At 39.1% G+C, this 17,845-nt stretch overlaps 1 protein-coding gene across 6 annotated transcripts in view; it reads left to right on the top strand.

Moving 5' to 3' along the window:
* LOC134527482 (dynamin) overlaps positions 1 to 17,845 on the top strand; it is a 269,590-nt gene that overhangs the window by 56,861 nt on the left and 194,884 nt on the right. For all 6 annotated transcript variants that reach the window (XM_063360189.1, XM_063360186.1, XM_063360188.1 and 3 more), the window contains exon 5: positions 8,084 to 8,276. In XM_063360189.1, the coding sequence (XP_063216259.1) occupies positions 8,084 to 8,276 (193 nt within the window). The remainder of the gene's footprint in view (positions 1 to 8,083; positions 8,277 to 17,845) is intronic.

The raw sequence follows: 17,845 nt of genomic DNA, 5'->3' as shown, positions 1-17,845 counted from the left end.
CCGAGGCAGCCTCCAGGGGCGGCAGTCCCCACAGGTTAAGGAGAGGGTGGGTAAGCTCCCTACCTAGAAACAGAATTGAAGGTGGGAACCAGGTAGCGGAATGCACAGCTGAATTAAGGCCCACGTTTATAAAATCAAGATCGCTGTCCCATAGCGACTGATCTTCCCTGTAGAAAGCAGTGAGAATGCTCTTAAGCACTTTATTAACACGCTCTGATTGGTTTCCCTGGGGACAGTAAGGACTACTGTAAATAGGCTTAATGACCCATTGAAAACACATGTCTTTGAACAGTACAGAGCGGAAATAACGTGCGTTATCACACGTGATCATGGCTGGGGCACCAAAAAATGTCCATACCTGATCTCTTAAGGCTTTAACAATACTGTTTGCTTTCATGTTCTTTAAGGGGATTAGCAACACAAATTTCGAAAAAATGTCCAGAATAACCAAAATACAATTGTTACCTTTTTTAGAACGTGTTAAGGGACCAAAAATGTCAATGTGAAGCACATGCCAGGGGGCAACAGGAGCATCAGCACAATACAAGCCGACTTTGGCACACTGCGGCGGTTTCGAGACTTGACAATCTCGACAAGTTCGCACGTGTTTTTGTACATCAGCTCGCAATTCAGGCCAAGCTAAATGTGCACTAATTCGACGGAACGTTTTGTCGATGCCCAAATGTGCACCCAATAAGGAATCGTGAAAATACTTTAGAACCATAGGGCGTAGGGATGCAGGGACAACAGCCTTCCTTTGTCTACCAGTTGTCCCGGTATAATAAACAACACCCTGTTCCTCAACATATGGCACGGCTTTACCGGCACTCAAATCCTTCTTGATTTGAACACACAAAGGATCCTCCTGTTGACACTGACGAATACTAAGAAATGATTCCGGAAATATTTTGCAAACAGCTGCACATATCGGCTGTGTTTCATCCGCGGACGAAACACAAGTCGCAAATTCATCGGGCGAAAACATTCGCGAAAGCGCATCTGCCACAACGTTGTCACTACCCTTAATATGATGCAGTTTGAATTTGAAGCGGGACAGTCTTAAAACCCAGCGCCCTAGTTTACCGAGCTGGTTCGGATGGTTAAACAGCCAACTGAGCGCTTGATTGTCTGTAAAAAGATCGAACTCGTGACAATCGAGATATGACGCGAATTTCTCGACGCCAAACAGACATGCTAAGGCCTCCTTTTCATAGGTACCCAGACGTCGTTCCCCGTCAGCAAGTGTTTTACTGGCATATGCAATAGGGCGCAGCCTATCATTTTCAATATGCCCCAATACAGCACCTACCGCGATGCTTGACGCATCTACCTGGAGGGCGAACCTGCGTTGAAAATCAGGTAGAACTAAGACAGGGGGAGAAGAGATCAAGGCCTTAAGACTGTCAAAGGCCTTCTGTTGAGCGTCGCCCCACTCAAAAACAACATTCTTTTTACGTAAATTATTAAGCGGACCATATACTGCGGCGTAATCGGGGATGAAACGAGAATAATATCCCGTCATACCGAGAAATCTCTGAACTCCTCTGACATTCCTAGGAGGAGGAAAGTTTACGATGGGAGAAACTTTATCGGGATCCATTATGAGTTTGCCTTGTGAAATAATGTAGCCTAAAAATTTTACGTAATCTTTTCCCAGATGAATTTTGTCAGGATTAACTGTCAAGTTAGCGGCTCTGAGACGATCAAACACCTGACACAAATGTTGTTTGTGCTGTTCCAGGTTATCACTGTAGACGATAATATCGTCAATGTAATTGAAGACTGATTTAAATTTTAAGTCGCCTGGAATATGATCTAGCACTCGGCTCATAGCCTGGCTACCAAAAGACACACCCATAGGCACACGATTAAATTGAAATTGCCCCCACGGGGTAGAAAATGCAGTATATTTACGACAATTAGGATGCAACAAACATTGACAGGGTGGCCAGCCAACCGGGAAATCGGGAAATACGGGAAATAGCCAGGATTTCTTAAAAAAAACCAGGAATACCTGGAATCAACCAGGAATTTTTATTAGAACCGGGAATTTTTTTTATGAAGTAACGATCGCAAAAACATACGGCTGTTAAATGAGCACGTTCACCACCCGTCGAAGCACGACAGTATGCTCGTGAGCTATATTTTGTGAAAGTTTATTTGTTCATATTGCATTTAAAAACTTTTGTAGTACGTAAGAAACCGTTAACAATTCAGACTTTCATACTTATTATGTTTCTGTATTCAAAAGCAACAGCATTTTGGCTGAAAATGTTGTTGTAGGGTGGTAGTAATTTCTCGCACGGCATGTTGGTAGCACTAGTTTTGAATGTATATTTGTTTTTACTTTGCGCTCATGTTGTTGCGTCACGGTATCACGGATACTTTTCTCGAGTTTTTTTAAAAGTTTAGTTGTGCGGGACGTTGTTTTGAATTTTTTAATCTAACATGTAATTGGCGCAGACTATCAAAATGTCAACGAGTTCGGTCACCACATACAATGACAAATATACGGAAGAGTTTGAATGGGTGGAGAAAGATCCAAAGTGCAGGACAAACGCTATTTGCAATTTGTATAATGTTAAAATCAATATCGGTAGCATGGATGGGAAGAACAGCATTAGCCAGCCACGTAAGAGGAGCAAAACATGTGCTTTTGGTGTCAAGTAATTTTTGTGACGTGAGATTATAAATTTTTTTGTTGGTGGTAGGTTTTGTTTTAAGCAAGTTCATTGATTTAATTTTTAAGCCTATAGTTAAGTTGTCTATTGTTTAACGCCAATTAAAACATCATATTGTGTGTGCTTTGTGTAACAAAAATGCAAATTGTATGCAAATATTGATAAAAACCACCCTTGAAAAAACCTGGAAATAACCAGGAATTTTATTATCCCAGAAGAGTGGCCACCCTGATTGATGAAAGCTAGCATTTAAATCAATGACGGAAAATATTGCGGCGTTCCCTAAATGTTGAAGGGCGCTCTCTACGGTCGGCAACTCGTAGCTGTCCTCTTTAATTTTGTCATTCAATTACTTGTAATTGTGTAACCAGCCGGAATTCCCCAGCTTCCTTTTTAGGGACTAAAAAAGAAGGCGAACAGAAATCGGAAACAGATGGAGCAATAACTCCTGCTTCTAGGAGTCTTATCGATAATGTTTTTTAACTTTTGCAATTTGGGAGGAGAAATTTTATGTCCTTTAGCCCTAACAGGAGTCGTGTCCTTTAAATAAAATTTATAAGGCATGACGTCACACCTGCCTATCCGATTGGTAATTACGTCAGAATACCTGTTCATGACGTCAGCAATGACCGCGTCCCTACTTATGACGTCAGACTTGTCGGCGCACGACATGACGATAGGAGCGGAGTCATGATGAATAAGTTTAATTTTACGTTCAGGATGAAAACCAAAAACCAGTTCCTGGTTCGCGACGTCTAACAAACATCGCGTCTTTCCCAGAAAATCTAAACCTAGAATAAGCGGGTGACATAACCCGGGAACAACATTAAAGTGCCAGTTCCAAGAGAAACCCGCGATCTTAATGTGCATTTCAACTTCGACGTCTGACGTAACAATTACGCCGTTGGCAACACAAATTTTCACGTCAGAGCCGGTACAAACACGGCTTAGCAAATACGGATGTTTAATGCAAAATGCATCGAACAATTCGGAACTAATCAAGGAACGGGTAGCACCGGAATCAATTAAGGCCGGAATATTATTTCCGAACAGATGAACGTGTACAAAATTATTGTACGAGTAATGAGCGGCTTTCCTCAAGCGATGACCGTGGCGACCACTCGCACGCCCGGTCAAGGCCCGTTTCCCGGACAATTATTTCTGTAATGTCCAGTGCGCTTACAACGAAAGCATGTTCGCTGCTCACGGCTCACAGCAGGCTGCGTGCACTCAGACACCGCGTGGCCGTAAGTACAGCAGTTGGCACACCTGGGACGGTTGGAGGATGGGCCGGGCGCATTAGTCGACTCATAACGTCTGCCGGCGGCAAAACTCGCCCCGACAGAGGGATCACTTACACTAGCCGCACACTCAACGGGCCGCGATGCGCGCACCGCGCGAGCGGGTACGGTGTTGACTTGAGACGTAAACTGAACATTAGGAGAATTGAATTTAGAATTAGAATTAGAATTGGAAACATGAACAGAACTACCTGGAGAGGCCTTGGAGTGAAAATTCTCGTGATATTGTTTGACAGCTAGCAATCTATTTTCCACTTCTGCGCTCCACTTACGGAGAGCACTCAGACTTGAGGGAGGGCTAAGCATGGCGCTATGCTGTAACACTAGCGGAGACACGTTGCTAACAATAGATTGCGTTAATTCCTTTTCAGTTAGGTTCAACTCCAGTACCTCAGCATAGGCCGCAACAGAATTAATGAATTGCAACAAAGGCTCCTCAGGCCTCTGAAACCTGAATACAAGTTCACGTTTACACGTTTCTAACACACGAGGCGGACAGGCAAACTGTAGCACAGCCGTCTTGAACTGTGCGAAGGTCTGATTCTGATTCATGACGTCAGTAAGCAGTGGCAAAAATGCTGGCCCACACAGGCTCAGGAGTGCTTTCAAAAACTCCGCCTCACTGACTAACTTTAAACCAGCTAAACGTGCCGCGGCACTCAGAAAATCAAGAACCGCACGTGGTTCACTACTATCAAGACGTGGGAGAAGTTTCAAATTAGAAAAAAATATCTTTTCATTAAACCTGGAATTATTCTGAACTGGATTAGCGGGGGTGGGGACTTGCCGAGACGGTACCTCATCTGACGACTCCCAGGCGCCGCGCACGTGTCTGACGAGCAATCCACGAAGGGTCGCCACATTTGCGTCCTCCTCGAAAGGAACGGCTTCCTCCGTCAAAACAAGGATGAGGTCGTCTCTCCGCAAACGGTAAATCCACCCAGTTGCCGGAGTCCCCATAGTGCATGAAAAAAAGAACAGAAACACGTAAGTACACACAGTCCTGCAGCAGAGTTGCGCAGTTGAAATAGGTTGGGGCCTATTAGGGATTGAAGGAAGACCAGAGCCTGGCTAGGACTGCGGATTACGTGTTTGAAGCAGTTGGGTAAGCAAGGTAAAATGTTTCAGGTACACAGACATTTTTATTCAAACAATTAAATCAAAACAATAGATTACTGATGTAAAGTCGATACAATTTTAGGCAGAGTTTAAATACAATAATCAAAGAACAATGATATTAGACAAAACGGGCTTCAATGGTAAGCCGGCTACACCGTGTAACGATCCCATTAAACAACGCAGATGACGTGAAGTAAGAGCAGTGTCTAGTATTACAATTCAAACATTTTACATTTTTCAAACTACTGCAAAGTGCAGTTAAGCTCATTACGATGACAAATCTACTGCAAGGCGCAGTTACATTTAAAGATTTACATAATTAAATAAAAGATCAAAACAGATGCGACGACGACTCAGGGGAAGAAAATCACCAAAAAAAACAAACTAAGTTTCCAAGTTAAATTACGTTAAGTCACGTTAAAACATTAATCCAAACTTATAATTTTCCAGGTGGCGGCCGAAAGGGAATTTAGACAAACAAATTACAAATATATGACTACATTAAAGCAAGGGCCACCGCCTCACACATAACTCAATTCCAACTTACATGTTTCCCCTGAGGTCACACACACACGTAGGTCTAAGTTGACCTAAACGACTACATGCTCGTAGACTACAACCGCTGACAACCGAGCCTGACAAAAAATCAAGGAAGAAAGAGGCCGCCTGACCAACAAACACAGCTTTTATAACATCGCGCCGCAGCGCGCGCATGCGCCAATGGACGAGAGGAGGGGGTGAACGAGTAGACATAGAAACACTAGGGAGGGGGAGAAAGGAGGGAGAAGGAGCAGGGGAGCGGAGTGCCGGAAGCCGATGCGGCGCGCACAGTTCAAATCGCTACAAGTGTTACGAACGTGGGAAGCAAGGGCGCGACGCGTGCCAGATACCCCAGCAGCCTGGCGGGTCCGTACGGCCAGTGACGTCACGCGTGCATACCTTTGAGGATGAGCGGCTTGGCCTCCCCACCCCTGCCTCTGCGCACACCTTCCTCGGTGGAGTCATCTATTCCTTAGTGGCCTAGGAATCCCGCAGGCTTACTGAGGCCACCGCGCAGAGTGGCGTGAATAAGCACCACTGTTCTGGATGCTTTGAGTGTCGGGTTGGCCCGGGATGACGTGACATGTTACAACCACTCCAGTCAGTTCCAGAAAGATAGCTAATGGGTATAATAGCGGCAACGCCATCATCTGTGGGAGTTTCAACAGGCAAGTTGAGTGAAGTGCGAATTCAGCGAGCAATGCAGAGCAATGGGACAGTAGTGTGTGACAGAATGTTACAAAATTGTGTGTGTGGACAGGTGCGGTAAAGGGGCGAACCTCTGTTTATCCTAGCTCCATTGAGGAGTGTAAACTGTAGATTTTACAGATACGTAGTGGTTTGTGAACTGACATTAAGTGTGGTGATTTAATTGGTAATGTAAATATTAGTAGGAAATAAAACTGTATAAAATTAATTGGGCTATCCTTACGAATCCGTTTTTCCCACTCATAACAATATTAACACTACAACGAATTCTGTCAGAAGAAAAGGGGATAATCAAAACCAGTTTCAGTTTTTGACACCCTCAAGTAAAGAGCACAGGAAAGTAATTTAAATTGGACATTGAAGAATCTGGTAGTTTAATCTCTAAAATTAAGACATCGCTAGTAGCCAGTGATTTCATCTGCAGAGAAATGTTTTAAAAATTTGTTGCTAGGTTTTCACTGGAAAATTTGTCAAAGCGAAGAGAAAAGCCTGGATTAATGGTTTAGAGGGCGTTATCTCAAACAAATAAAATTGCATGAATTTTGTAAGTCTGACAGAACCGTGGTTAATGTTCATACTACATGCAGTGAAATATCTTGTCATCTTTTAAATATGGAAATTGCATCACAAAATCCCTTGTGAAAGGTACAAAATTAATTATTGTCCATGTATATGAGGAAATGGATTTTGTTTTGAATAGTTCACTTATTTTTAAGTAACTGCAGAAGTCTGGAGATAACCTGAATTATATGAATTTTGAAAACTTTTTAATATATGTGTAAAGTAAATTACTGCAAATATACTCTGGAAAAAAAAAAGTTATAGTATTGAACAAAAACCTACAGTATCACACCTAAATTAGGCATTCAAACCTGGCTGACTACCAACAATGACAAAATTGAATAGTCTGTTTTTAGTAAAACGTTTGCCAAATAAAATTAATTTGCTATAATTTTTTTTCTTTTTCATGCTTAGGGGTAACATTTTATTCTTGTGTCAAAGTTATGAAGTGTCATTTATGTGTTAAATGGATACTTAAGCATTTCGGTAAAATATTGTTGCAATTAATTTTTTCAGCTGTACCACTATTTATACTTTATTCATAATAGTTTCTTCAGCCATGCCATTGCAAGGACATTTTAATTTATAAATATCTGACAAGTTTGTATGCATATTTGTGGATATTACAACTAATCGAAACATATTTAGTTTCAAGTTGCATCATTTTATAAAAACTTAAAATAAAAATTTACATGAAACTCCAATTGACAATTTATTGTTTTGACGCAATCTTAAAATGCTCAGATGTGATTAAGTTTCCAAATGAGTGTTTACATAAATTCCTGAGTTATGAATTTGCTGCTCGTGTAAGACTGACTCAAGCACAATGGTTGATGTCCACCCCTCTTCTAGCTCACTGTAGGAGGGGAAGCTAGTCGATGTGCACAGTGAGATCCAAGAAGGCTCTTTTGTTTTGCGTCACACTAGCTTTCATAAATAACAGTATGATATAAAACCCTGCAGTAACCTTAATATAATACCAGCCTAGACAAAGCACCTTTTAAAACTGAAAAGAAAATTTGTAAACTTCAGTAAAAATTTGTATTTCAGAAAGGTTTTAAAAAAGTCTGAAAAAGGAAATCTGAGTTGAGTTGTAGGGATTGGGTAGACACGTGAGTTCATGTGTGTTGATGTTGCAGGAGATCACATTTATGAGAGACAGTTTGCCGGCAGGTATCAGAACCATCGGAGTGATCACGAAGCTGGACCTTATGGACGATGGGACGGATGCCAGAGATATTCTGGAGAACAAGTTGTTGCCTCTGCGCCGAGGTTACGTGGGTGTTGTTAACCGCAGCCAGAAGGACATCGAAGGTCACAAAGACATAAAGGCAGCCCTTGCAGCTGAACGCAAGTTCTTTCTTAGGTTTGTAGCTATATTTTCTTGGTTTGTGAAACACATTGTTAGCTGGGCTGCTTTCTATCCATACTGGTGACAACTCTGCAACAAACTTAATTCCTGAATGGGGTCCTTTAAAAAAATTTGTTTTTCTATTAAAAATGCAAATTTATTGACGTTAAATACATGATGATAACACCTAGAAATTTAGGTTTTAGTCTTGGTGGTAATTAATGAGTTATGGTTTTATGTAATGAGTGATCGCAATATCACGATACTTTTGCCAAACTTTACTGGACTATGGGTTTTTGGTCTCAATTATTAGTACTTTCCTAGTTTTTAAATTGATTACAAGTTATATTACTTGTGTTAAAAAGTAGTTAAATCCAATTGTAAAATTAAAATTACTCAGTCATCATGTAAAAATCTTTTAGAAATATTGTGGTTTGAAGAATGAAATGTTTGCGACAACTTTGTGAAAAGAAGAGTAAGAATAATGTTTGGTTTTAAGTTTCATTACATGGAGCTGTTGAAGGTAAGTTGTAATGTCTGATTCTTGAATGTCAGGAGAAAAGCGAGAAATAATTACCATGTTTTATCGTATAATTGTCGCACATTTTATTCTAAAATCAAGTTTGAAAAGTAGGGGTGCGACAAATATGCTGAAAAAAATTTTTTGTTAGGTGAAGTTATTCATAAAAACAAAACCCGTTCATGGAAAGTACGTTTATTTAAAAAAAGGTGGAGTATACAAGAGCACGCCAAACAATCTATATGAATAATTCCTTAAACAAAATCCTTTCTTTAACTTTAAATAGAAAAACCAAAACTCTAACGCGAACGCAAGCCACTTGAATCTGACGTGAACTAACGTGTCGTAGTACACCCTTGCCATGAAAGAATGCGGGCTATCAAATGTAGTTAACTCGGCACCTGACAGAGAGCGAGCGTTGCAGCCAATCGGCGAGATATCGATATTCGACTACATGCACGCGCTCTATACAGGAAGCAACATAACCAAACATGAATGATGCGCTGGCTACATTTTTTAAGCGGTACGCCGCGGCAACGCAGACAATCAGATAAAGGAAATAACGTTTAAAACGTCTTTATAAGAAAATTTACATGTCAAACAACTTCGTATTTACGTTAATTAAATAAATAAGTGGTAATGACCAAAATAAAATTTTATATTATACCTACACCGCGGCGACGCAGACGATCAGTTAAAGGAAATAACGTTTAAAAATGTCTTTATAAGAAAATTTACATGTCAAACAACTTCGTATTTTTCCGTTAATTTATTAAGTAAGTGGTAGTGTCCGAAAAAATATTAAGATTTCTACTTTAAAATACATCGTTTTATACGGAAAAGATACCTACACAAAGCACTCGGCATCTACTAGCGGGACCAAAAACATCATGTAACGTTTACGCGAGAATTTTTTTTATCCCAATTTTGACCGCCTAAAATATGGTTGCGACGATTACGCGCGTGTGACAATTATACGACAAAACACGGTATTGCCTTTGTGAGACTACTGGTTTCGCAACAGTTTTTTTTTAAGTATGTTACTGTTGTATACTCCTATCTGGGCATGCTTACAGAATAATGTATGCATTTAGTCACAGTTTGAGTGCCTGCAAACAGTTATAACTAGTGATGGGTCGAGACTCGAAAAATCGAGCGAGTCGAGTCGAGCCGGCGAAACTAAACTCGACTCGAAAACCGAGTTGATTAAGATCGTGTCCTCGAGTCTCGTCAAAGTTAAGTTTTTGGCTCGACCATAATGTTGCACAATTTCCAGTCGTGAAGGTACTTATCCGAAACCATGCACTTTAAAATAAAATAAAATATAACGTGTTATTTAGGCCTACCTAGTGGAAAACCTCTGATCCAACACTGAAAACCTTGAAAACGAAGTCGGAAGATTATTTATTTTCGATCGTGTATAACCGCAAACAGTGCATCCCATCCTTCAATATGCACTTAATATTTCTAATTGCAACAAAATACCTTTATTTAACTATAACGGAATTTAAAAAATGTTCTCTAGATTCAGTCATCAATAAGACCACGAACATCGTCAATATTTGGGCAGCTTTGGAAGTAAATAATATTTACTACTAAACACTAGATAGCCGCCATTTTAACTCTGGGCCAATGGCCTACGTAAGTCATCATACAGCCAGGGAATGTTGCCAATTTGACAAATCGATATCAATAATAATTGAAATCTACAACCAGTTTTCCATGGCCGAACGGAAAATTGAGGCTGTTGATGTTTATGTTTACACTTGAAAGTAATGTTTGCGTCGCCGGCGTCGTATTAATCATAAACGGTTTAGTATTAGTGGAATTGATGTGTTTGTACGGCCTGGGACGTCACAAAGTGACGAACAGAAATCAAGAGCAGAGATTTGGGAATTTTTTGAAAAAATTGATGCAAATGCTGCAAAAAATTTACAAGACTCAGTCATCAACTTCAAGTCTGATTCATCACTTGGATGTGCATTTTCACTTAGTGTCAGTATGAAGATAAAAAAAAAAGACAAAAAATAAAAATGTGTAGGGCAACCTTCAATAATTATATTATATTAAGAAATATTTTACTTATATTTATTTCGCTCAACATTCTGCAACTTGTACCTCGCTAAGTTTGACTCATCTTGACAAATTTCCATGAGTTCGGCTCGAGTTCGACTCGAAGACAAATTTCTATGAGTTCGACTCGAGCTCGACTCGAAGATAAATTTCTTTGTTTACTCGAACTCGACTCGATGCTGAAATAGGGTGACTCAACCCATCACTAGTTATAACCTATAAGAGGCAGGCACTAAACAAATAATGCATTAAAAACTTAAACAAGAGGCGGTGGGGGAGGTAAGGTGGATGCAGTAAAACTGCTACATGCCGCCACGCCAAATCAGCTCGTCTGCTTACTTGACAGGCCCAGTGCACAGGACCCCAAATGTACACATCGTGACAAAAAAATCAAACAATAACAAACAAAATCAACCAATTACAAAAAAATTTAACAATGTCAAAAAACACTTTGGTTACAACAAAAAATTATAAAGACCTCAAAAATACCAGTATGTTAACATAACTAAGAATATTGTTTGTTGTTGCTTCTTTACCATTTATAAGGATTTATACCTAGTACCACATAAACGTGAAACTGCTCTTTAGTTTGTAACTATGTCCATCACTTTTCTGAAATATTTGAAATTCAACAGTTTTTTTTCCATAGTGATAGATTCCAGTTGCCAGACTTTTATTGAAAAAAAGGGTTAAGACTAGTGTTGTGTGAGATCTCGAACCTCTAGAAAATTTTTGAGAAATATTGCATTCTCGAACAGCAAGCGAGAAAAATAATTTCTCGAAAAAACGAGAATTTTTTTTGGTACTGGTAACAACTCAATTTGGTATGGAAACTAAATTTGGTATTGATAGTTGTATTCTTATATGTTGAACATTACACACACACTGCCATTATTTTAGTTTAAATGTTTTAAAAATACCAAACGCGTCTGCCTGTTTGGACGAAAAATGATTTGGCGGAACACAAAGCAAACATGATGCAATCATTAAGAGATATTAGACTAGCCGATTGTCAACCATCCAAAACCATATCAATAACCGAAACTGTGAATAAAAACTGTCATATGAATTTCCAATTTATCCTGAAAGAAAAACTGCCGTATTTAATTTTTAAATTACGTAAGCGTAATACATAATAAAATACGTTCAAACCTAACCTACAAAATTGGTTTAGTTTACATACAAGTTATTACTGTCAAGTTATTAAAAGCATTACTGTTAATTTTTTTAGTCATAATATTTTGTTCGGTAATGTTTAATAGCATACTGAAATGTTGATTATTACGGCAAAATACAAAATATACTTTTTAACGAACAAAAGGTCATGCTGCCAGACTGAGTCTGCTTCGCTGTTCCGTTTATTATTTCATTTCCAATAAAAGACTGCGCAAGTCATGTGATTGTTAAATGGACTGTAATGGAAAGGAATGGATGGAACACGCAGAACAATTCACGCCCGTGTATTACGTAAAATTATGTGAATGTGTGTGTTCAAACCTGTTTAAAAGGCAGAATAAATAGTATGTTAATCCCATTTCCATTTCCACCTTTGTTTCACTCAGTCGTAAGACATCATGAGTAATGAATCCCGCCAAAGCCTCCCTAGTATCAATTACTTTGTTTTCATTACAGTACCAGAGTTTCCCGTTTACGCGAGCTACTCTGCGTGATGCCTGTAAAATGTTATTAGGAATATGAGAATAATTTCCTAATACTGCTTTATGTCCAACTGCGGCGTAACCAAGTGGGAAAAAAGTGTTGCGGAAATATAACAGTTTAACAGAAGTAAACTTTTTTGTCAGATTAAACTTTGATTTTATGGTAAAATGGAAGATGTGGACATATCAGTGTGGCAGTATTACACAAAAAGTGGCGATAAGTCAACGTAAACGTGTAACATTTATAGAAAAGTTATCAAAACGAAGTCCAGAAATACATCAGGTCTACTGAAACATCTTTAACAGCACTCTGCCATAAAAAATGAATTTGATGACCTTCAGAAACAAAAATCATCACAGCCTAGATTTTCTAGTGTATCTGGAGAACCTGTGCCCAAACAGCTTAAAATAGAGGATAAATTTAAATGGTCTCCAACTCATGTGAAAGCTACAGCCATCACAAATTCAATTGGGGAATGGCTGGCTGATGCCACGTTACCAGTAACACATTGGAGAACATGTCTTTCATAAAAGTTCTTGGTACTGCACAGCTTCTATACAGAGTACCTAGCAGAACTACGTTTTCACGCAGTGTAGTCCCTGGCTTGTATCTTAAAGTTAAAGAAAATGTAAGCAAACAAGTGGAAGATGAATTGGCAAGTGTAGTTTCCATGTCTTTCACATGTGACTTTTGGACTTCCCTTGCCAATGATGTGTTCATGGCAGTGACATGCCACTTTATGAAAGATTTTACCCTCAGGACTTTTTGTCTTGGTTGTCATCACTTTCCGGGAGGTCAAACTGGTGCTGCCATTGCAGATAAGTTTACTTCTGTCTTACAAGAGTGGAACATTGTTAAACTAAAAGATGCAATACCCCTATGTGTAGTTACAGATAATGGTAGAAACATAAAGCTTGGTATGTCAATGTGCTGTGTAGAACTTGTTCAACTTCAATGTTTTGCACATACATTACAGTTAGCATTAAATGATGCACTGAAGGAGACTGATGGAATGGGCAGCATGTTGAAAAGAGCTAGGACAATTGTTGGACATTACAAGCATAGCTCCAGTGCTACCAAGAAACTTCATAAAATTCAAACTGAACTTGGACTGCCAGCACTGAGTTTGATCCAAGATTGTGCGACTAGATGGAGCTCAAGAGTATCTCATGCTCAGCAGGTTACTAGAAAATAAAGAAGCACTTGCATATCATTTGGCCACTCAAAATATTGACAACTTAACAGTCTCTGAATGGAAACTCGTTCAAGGGTACGTCGAAATTTTGAAACCGTTACATGAAGCCACAACTGAATTTTGTGCAGAACAGTCTCCTTCAGCTTCAATGGTAATAGCGGTTTTATTTGCTCTGACACAATATCTCGCAGGTTATGTAAATAAAAATAAGGGAATAATGGGAGCTGGTGTGGTGTTTGCTAGAGCACTGCTTCAGTCTTTGAAGGCGAGATTCCCTTTGTTTGAAAGAAGTGAACCATATTACACTGCCATGCTAGTAGATCCACGATTCAAGCACGTTTTTGTACCCAAAGATGAAGAAATGATGGCAGTTGAGCATTTGAAGCGAAAAATGGAACAAATTTCACCTTCACAAACAAACACACTAGGTAAGCTCAAGTGTTAACTTAAAATTTTTTTAAGGCTTCAAATCTTGATCAATATTAAATATATTATGAGTAACATGTATGTTTCAGGACACTAACTTCAACATCACCTACATTAACATTTAAAAAAAAAAAAAAAAAAAACATATTTGTCATACTTACATAATTTTTGAATGCCTACTATTATTTTTTTTAACAATATTTACAGCTGTTTAAGGTTTGTATATCTACAAAGTGTGTGTTTATTGAGGTTGTCAAAATGTTATATTTAAAGCAAAATATATTCTCTCTTATTCAGAAAAACCTGAAGCTCAAGAAAAGAAATCATCTCTCTGGAATGTGTTTGATGAACTGGACAACAGGCTGAAAATAATGGCAACATGGAAGTGTCAGACTATCTTTCTTTGCCTACTATAACAAGAGCGGATGACCACTTAAAATGGTGTAAAGATAAGGGCAGTAGTCCTTACCCCCAATTGTGCAAAATTGCAATGCAGTTTCTCGGGCTTCCTGCAACTGAGGCAGCCAGTGAACGAGTGTTCTCAGGAGCTGGGAACATTGTTAGCTGCAGGAGAAAACTTCTTGCTACAGAACATGTGCAAGAACTTGTTTTTCTCCATGAAAATAAAAAAAAAAATTATGTATAGAACAATATATTTTGAAAGTGATATCTACAGTAAATCATGATTATTTAAAAATTTCTCGTCTCGTTTCTCGCGAGAAAAATATTTTGTTTCTTGAAAATTTCTCAAGGCCTAAATCTCATTCCTGCACAACCCTAGTTAAGACAGGTGCTAAAATCTTCTTACAGCCTTAAATAATGTAACATTTTACTGCCTAGTGATCAAGGCTGACTGTGATTGAAACTGGTAGCAATAATAATTATCATAGTAATAATTGAGATGGGCCGAGACCCAAAAACTAGTCGAATCGAGTGAATCTCTAAACTTTACTTGAAAGTGTAATTCATTGTACTCGACAGGATGAGACTGGACTGCCTTTTTCTTTCAACTCGATACATATTTGACAAGCATAAAATTATTATTTTGCAAAGACTTCACACTTTTTTTTTTTTTTTTCATATTTACATTCTCATTGTTTTCTTAAAGTATGGTTGATTTTATAATTTTACATAATTACACTGCCTGGAAGACATGAAATATATATTCCACTATTTACTGAGTTTTATCGCATAATCGTCACAAATTTTATACTTAAAATCAAGTTTGAAAATTAAGGGTGCAACGTTTATGCGGAAAAAAAATAATTGTTTTTAGGTAAAGTTATTCATATAAAACAAAACCCATTCATGAAATAAACGGTATTTAAAAAGTGAAGTATAAAAGAGCACACCAAACAATTTAAATTAATAAGTCAAGCAACAAAAACCTTTCTTCAACTTTAAATAGAAAAACAAAATCTGTGATCCGAATGCGAGCATGAACAAACACATTAACTATCATCGTAGTACACACCACGAAAGAGTGTGAGCCATCAAATGTAGTTAACTTGGCACTCGACAGAGAGCGCACGTTGCATGCAATCAGCGAGATATCGATATTAGACTACATGTGCGTGCTCTATACGGGAAGCAACATAACCAAACATGAATGATAGTAGCGGTGTCTACATTTTTGTAATTGGTACACCGCGGTGACGCAAACGAACATGTAAAGGTTATAACATTTAAAAACGTCTTTAAAAGAAAATTTATACATCGGACAACTTTGTATTTCCGTTAATTAAATAATCAAGTGGTAATGTCCGAATAAACTTTAGATTTCTACTTTAAAATACATCATTTTATACGGGAAAATACCCACACAAAGCGCTCGGAATCTAATAGCGGGACCAAAAACTACATGCAACGTTTATGCGAGAGATTTTATTTATCCAAATTTTGACACCCTGTAATACCCCAAGTGTCTAAAGAATAATTAAATAATAAGGTTAAAAGATTTGGAAGCTTTGATTACTGAGGCCCTCAATTAATAACTATAAAGGTCAACAACAGAGGCGACACTAGGAGTAAACAAAGAAAATTTAGGGACTCCCTACAAATACTTGGGAGTAAAAGGATCGTTATTATATATTAAATAAATAAAAACAACTGTTACGTCTATAGACTTCCTTATTTTACTAATCATTGTTCTTTTTTTTTATAGATTAAATTTTCCTTAGTAAAGACTGTTTTTCATTGATAAGTGATATTATTTACATAACTCACAATTACACTTATTATATGATATTCCTTAACGTTATTTACGATAGGGCCGGCCCTGAATGTATAACAAAAATTAAAATATTTAAAAACAAGAATGAAATTAACATTGGTAACTTTAAAGATTGTACATATAGTCCTTCCAAAACATAATATAAATTTCTTCTCCTCGAACTGCCTTTTACTGTCCGCTGTCTTAACTGGGTTACACTAATCTTGGGTTCGTGAATAAAAAGATAGAATTATGCGGGTATCACCCGGGGCTGTAGGTAGACGGTGATCAAGGTAGTAGGCCTAATGATGTTGGATTCTGCGCAGGAACCGACTCCAGAGGTTCTGGCAGAGGATTTTGGTTGCCCCAAACTTGGAACCCTGTCTGAAACAGAAGTCCAAATTCCAAAGAATTTACCTGTTTCCAGACAGTATACTTAAATGGCGCAAAAGGCCAATAGCGGGAAATTAAAGGGGGGGGGGGAATGACGTCAAGACTTACCAGGAGAGGGCGTCTCGTCTCCGCAAACTTGAACCACGATTCGCGGTAGCCACGGAAGTCATCATGATTAATTTAAAAAATAATTTATATAAAAATACTAAATTTCTCTACTTTTAACTAAACTACTGACTGGTTAATAATTTTAGCTAGGGACTCCGTCCCTTTAGTCTGAGAAGACTACATAATATACGATGTCGATGATTCGCAGAAGATCGCAGATATAAACGGTACCAGTCAGTCAGGAGGCGCGCACCGAAGCAAGTTCAGAGCGGGATATCACCTGAATATCATAAGCGCGGGGTCTCTAGAGAATGGGAGGGGGGTTAGGATCTGAGCCAAAAATTACCGAGTCCACCCGAAGGTGTCCGGCATAAAAAAATTAGATCTTACTGGAGTGACTGCGCGACTGAGGCGCTATCTTTTGGTGGCGAGAGGAAGTACTAATAAATCGACTAGTGACCGACGAGAGTGTCAAGCTAGGGGGTTAATGGAGTAACCAGTGGTGCCACCTAGCGGCCTGAGACATAAGGAAGGGAGAGAGGTTGTCTTTACCTCCGCGCGAGCGCGGTAGTGTCGGCGCTGCCGACGCCTCACAAGTGGCATTAGTTACCACAGCCGTCGCTAGGTGTCGTTAAGGTGCAGAATCGTAACTGCGGCTGTCAAGCCTGAGATGGCCTTGACTTCGGTTAACGCACTCGAGTGGTCGTCGCTCCTAGCCACTTCTGAGAAGAGAGGGTGGGTGAGCAGGCGGGGGGTGGCTTCAAAAAACGCATGGTCTGTGGGACACAAGGCCCACGGGATCCTCCTGTCGTGTCTTGCTGCTAGTGAACCTTATACCGATTCGTGACAGAGTTAGCAGGGCTCAGCACTGCTTCACAAGCTGCTCTTAGCAAAAGTTAGTCACGCGAAGAAATAAAGTTACCGGCCCCGACGTGCCTGGAGGCGGGAGAAATATTAGCCAGAATGCTAGCCTAGCATGAGGCTGGGAAAGAAAATCA

This window comes from Bacillus rossius, chromosome 1 (assembly GCF_032445375.1).
Source record: "Bacillus rossius redtenbacheri isolate Brsri chromosome 1, Brsri_v3, whole genome shotgun sequence".
In the NCBI taxonomy this organism is placed as follows: domain Eukaryota; kingdom Metazoa; phylum Arthropoda; class Insecta; order Phasmatodea; family Bacillidae; genus Bacillus; species Bacillus rossius.
Note: the sequence above shows the minus strand (reverse complement) of the source record. Positions and strands in the feature narration are given on the sequence as shown.